General features: G+C 30.1%; 1 protein-coding gene across 1 annotated transcript; it reads left to right on the top strand.

The window, feature by feature from the left end:
• The first annotated feature begins 160 nt into the window (after window positions 1-160).
• ND-18 (NADH:ubiquinone oxidoreductase subunit 18) lies at window positions 161-1903 on the top strand. Its single transcript, XM_018517365.1, has 3 exons — window positions 161-334; window positions 763-1086; window positions 1629-1903. Exons 1-3 carry the CDS (start codon window positions 276-278, stop codon window positions 1804-1806), a joined length of 561 nt encoding a protein of 186 aa, XP_018372867.1. The 5' UTR covers window positions 161-275; the 3' UTR covers window positions 1807-1903.
• The last annotated feature ends 2953 nt before the right edge of the window (window positions 1904-4856 follow it).

Genomic DNA, 4856 nt, shown 5'->3' with positions numbered 1-4856 from the left:
TCTTTGTCTTTTTTTAGTTCTAAAGATTAGAAAAAGACGAAGAGTAAGTTGAACCGAGATTAAAGTTAATCTATATTGGTGGAAATGGGCATAAATCGAATACGCTATATATCTTACTATATCTTGTAGTTCTTGGTTAATGACATGGTGTCGCCACTGTTTGACAACCAGGGTAAAATTTGCTACTGGCGATCTATATTTATGTAGTCAAAGGGTCTGTTTGATCAGCTGTTTCGCATCGATTTGTCATTTGTTGTATTTTTGCGAACGGAATAATGGCATCTTGTGCGTTACTGCAACAATGTGCAAGTGGAATTAGTAGGCGTAGTCTTAGGTATCTTGCTTTATTAATTTTTTGGACAAGTGATAGAAGTAAACATAACCTCGAAATTTATATAACAAATTTATTAAATCTACGTTAAATTATTATCATTATTAAATATATGGTTTTAATGTTTTAAATATATGGTTTAAATAAAAAATTTAAGTTGCTATTTTCTACGATTTCTTGATGTTATTTTAAATTTAAAAAAGTAAATTGCAATTTTATATGGAGTTGGAGAACCAACACCAGCCTATCTCTAAATTGTTACAATTACAATGTTTCTATATTTTACTTTTACATTAGAATTAAAATATAATTATTAGGAGCGTAATATTAGTTTGTAAGTTGTTATTTAACGCTATTATTTAAGCTATTATTTAAGACGAGCTTATGATTTACAAATTCTAAAGAAGCTCTGTGTATGTGTGTGTATGCAGTTTGAGTAGATTATTTTCAAGTAAAGGCACAGACATACAAAAGAAATCCGACATACCGGAGCGCAAGAGCCTCCAAGAAACTATACTGTCGCCAGAGGAGGCCAAGTATCTGCAAGCTTTGAGAAGTACAATTACTGTAACATCTGATGAGGATATTGGTTATGTATCTGGTGTTCCTGAGGAGCATATCAAGACACGTAAAGTACGGATATATCAACCTGCCAAGAGCGCTATGCAATCTGGAACGAATAACGTTCACTTTTGGCAAATGGATTTTGATACACGCGAACGCTGGGAGAATCCATTGATGGGTTGGACTTCCAGGTAAACGTTAATGTTTATGTTGATGTTTTATGTATACAAAGTGATAATATCCTTAAGTAAATCTAATATCCTTAAGTAAATCTAACAGATTTTCAAAAGTGATTCTTTACATTAATTCAAGACGAAAACTGTATCTGAAATAGTTTCAAAGATATCTACTTATCCGCCTCTGTTTGAATAAAAAACTAATGTATGGATATGCCCCCAAAAGATGACCCTAGAAACGTACATAAAGTTTCATTAAAATAATCCGAATAATTTCCAAAATTTTTGAAACAAATTTTTTCTTCAACTTCGACATCGTTACATCTAACAATAAGTCATTTTGGATATACGACCATATGAAGTTTTGCCTTAAATTAATATGGCAAATCATTCTTTAAAATGGTTTTTAGAATGCTTTAAGAGCCATCCTCTTATACAAAGTTATACAAATCAAGATATATATATATATATGGATCATTTATAATGGTTCTGATATATTGTATTAAGTATAGCGATGCATAATGTATATAATAGTAATATTTATATTTTTGATGCAGTGGAGATCCTATGTCAAATATAAAAGTTGATTTTGCGACAAAGGAGGAAGCAATTGCACATTGCAAGAAGATGGGATGGGATTACTATGTGCAAAAGCCAAATGTTAGTCAGCCGAAACCTCGTACTTACGGTAGCAATTTCTCTTGGAATAAACGTACCAGAGTTTCAACTAAATAATCTACTTATTTAAGCTGTCGTAATTTCATGCAATAGCAACGACAAGTCGCTAATTGTAGTCATCTAAAAAAATTCTGGAACAAATATGTATCATAATGCCAATAAATGTATATAGATATATGTATATGTTTAGTGCAATGTATTTCAGTTTAAATTTGATACGTATCTTTTTTGCCTAATCCTTACTGCTTGAATTGAATAAACTTTAAATAAATTTATTTACATTTTGGCATGTATATTACTTGTTCTAATAGGTATCTTAATGTAGCATTGTAGTTATTTTTGAATCTATGTGATTATTTATCTAAGTTTGAGGAAGATTATGGGTGAAAACAGTGACACGTGCTCCAGCGAAGACAACAACAGTCAGATAACATTTTAACATTTCTAATTATATTTCGTTTGTGTTATTTATAATTATATACTACAATATTGTTAACAACGTTCTGCATTGACAAGTTTGCGCGCCTTCGTGTCAGGCGGAGCGAAATGAGAAGTTATCATACAGTACGCGTTTGAATTCATTATTCAATTCATTATTCATATTCAAAATTATCGAAGATCATGTTAGAACATCTTGATGTATCGCATAAAAAATGCGAATCTCCCTTCGAGCTCATCGCATCGATGCATCCTATTTTGCATTCTCGCTATGGTCAACTAAATTCTCTTCTGTCTAAAGGACATATGCAATTATTACTGTCCTTTCCAGCCAATTGTGCTACATATAAAATTATAGAAAAAAAAGACTCAGACGTTTACAGCTTGTTTTAGCATATGTTGTCACCAACGTTAGTTGAAAAAAATTGCCGATATATTTTTAATATATATTATGATAACGCGTGAATGAGAGAATAATATAATTTCTCTTGTTTAACTTCATAAACTTTCATTCAAAAGAGATTATATGTACAAAAAAATTTTTTAGAACTTATTACCAAAATGATAAGTTGGTTCATATTGAAACAATCGTGATCTGGAAAGGAACAGGAAATTGCTGTTAGAAATTAGTTGACCGAGGCCGTTGCTGCAAACGGACTCTTAATTGTTTATAATTAAGACATAAAGCGAAGGAAAGAACGTGCGCAATCGTATCTCATGAGAGCGGAATATAAGAAATGACCTACGATGTTATTATCGCAGAAAGTATAGCAATAAGAAAATTGTAAGGACAAAAACAAGTTGTCGTTGAAGATTGCGGAGAGAATCCTCAAGAGAGGCGTTAATATATCGTTAAATCGTGTAAAACATTTTACGGTATTTATTAATCTCCCAGTACTTCGTCCTGCGAGAGACAGGATAAATTAAAGGAAATATCACTGAAATTCATTCGGATAATTAAATTTTAAATCGCTAATTTAGAAACTGTTCTCGCAGCTGAATTTCCTTTAATTTATCCCGTTTACTTTGCAGTGAAGATAGTCTCCCTTTATCCCTTTAAAAGATATTTTGGCCGTGTTTCGCAGAAGCCAGCGCTTAACAAACATTTTACGCCAATTGGATTATATTTTTAGATCTAGAGGAATAATCTTATTTCAGCGAAGAAATTCAACATCAAGCTACAAAGTAAATATTCTGTTGAACGTAGCCGATGTTTTTTTTAATAGGGAACGATGATATTATTAATTAAACCATAAAATATTTTATAAATTCATGGGCTCAGTATTAAGTTCGCCTCGTGCGGATTTTCCTTTTTTATCACGTCTCTTGAAACAATTGTCATAATGAATCTCTTTCATATATTGAGAAAAAAATTTACTAAATTTTAATAAATATTTCTTTAAATAGTTCTATAAATTCTAGCGGAATATTTACTAAATGTATATAAACACATATTTATTAGATACAAAAACCGTTAGTTTGATTCAATTATTATTTTTTTCATTTATCTAAATATTTATTTATCGTAAGTAAATATTGCATTGGGACTTTAAAGAAATATTTATTAAAAATTAATAAATTTTTTCTCGGTATACGGAATCATTTTTGTTTATTGCTATGAATCAAAACAAATTGATATCAATACTCTCGTTTTTCATTTAATTACAATCGTTAAATATAATTATTTTATAACTATATGTATAAATAGCTACATATTATTTCTATCCTTTTTTGCGTTCCTTTCTAACAAAATATAATTCCGATTAAGGCGTCAGAAGTTAGTTCTCTCTTCCCATTATGTTAATTCTTCTCATTATGTGTTTTCAAATCTCAAGATTTGTATAAAAATAAAAAAAATATTACAAAAGAATTTAACAAAAATATTACAAACAAATTTTGAAGTTATTGTTCAAAAATATTACAAACGAATTTTGAAGTTAATTATTCAGTAAACGAGAATGGATGAAATGGATTGAAATAGATTTAAATTTTCGTATCAAGAGATACGCATTCACGCGCGCGCCGCGCGTTAAAATGAATCCTTTTTAATTCGAATGCATTTTTATTCATTTATATTTGAAATTGGATGAATGACATTTCACCTCGTTTACTGAGCCAGTTATTAATTACTAGAAACCATTTGTTTTTATATGAAAAATCAAAAGTCTAAGTTCATTCACATAAATTAAAGTCCTTTTTTTTTTAAATTGCTTACTTTTCCGCAAAGACACATCTCTGAGATGACATCGTGGACCTACGATCGAGAACAATAGATTAACTTTTTAATAAGTGTATCTAATATAACGTCTCATATTTTGAAAGAACAACCATGATGTAAGAAGACCAGGTGAATCAATTTTAAGGAGGATAAACAGTCATTTAAAGTGACGACATTTGTGATCAATCAGAAATTGGTTAGAAATTTTATAATTAAGCTAATATAAAGTCACTGTTAGAAATTTGTTACTAATTTGAAATTTGCCTCAAATTAATCAGCTGTTCATCAATCATTATGTGCAACATTACACCTGGTCTTTTTACATTATGGAAGCAGCCGCGTCGTAATCACTTTTATTGAGCAGCTCTCTTCTCACTTCTTGCAGAGAGACCTTGCGCTTACGTCTCAATCAGATACTTTAAAGACACTAATGGCTTATATGTATATATTT

The sequence above is a fragment of the Trachymyrmex cornetzi genome, unplaced genomic scaffold (assembly GCF_001594075.2).
Source record: "Trachymyrmex cornetzi isolate Tcor2-1 unplaced genomic scaffold, Tcor1.1 scaffold121, whole genome shotgun sequence".
NCBI lineage: Eukaryota > Metazoa > Arthropoda > Insecta > Hymenoptera > Formicidae > Trachymyrmex > Trachymyrmex cornetzi.
This window is presented reverse-complemented; position numbering and strand designations above follow the sequence as displayed.

Excerpts from the sequence above, each read along its gene's own strand:
- ND-18 (XM_018517365.1), top strand. The coding sequence starts at position 276 with ATGGCATCTTGTGCGTTACTGCAACAATGTGCAAGTGGAATTAGTAGG. Across the intron at positions 335-762 it reads ATTAGTAGGCGTAGTCTTAG|TTTGAGTAGATTATTTTCAA; the intron begins GTATCTTGCTTT and ends GTGTGTATGCAG. Across the intron at positions 1,087-1,628 it reads TTGATGGGTTGGACTTCCAG|TGGAGATCCTATGTCAAATA; the intron begins GTAAACGTTAAT and ends TTTTTGATGCAG.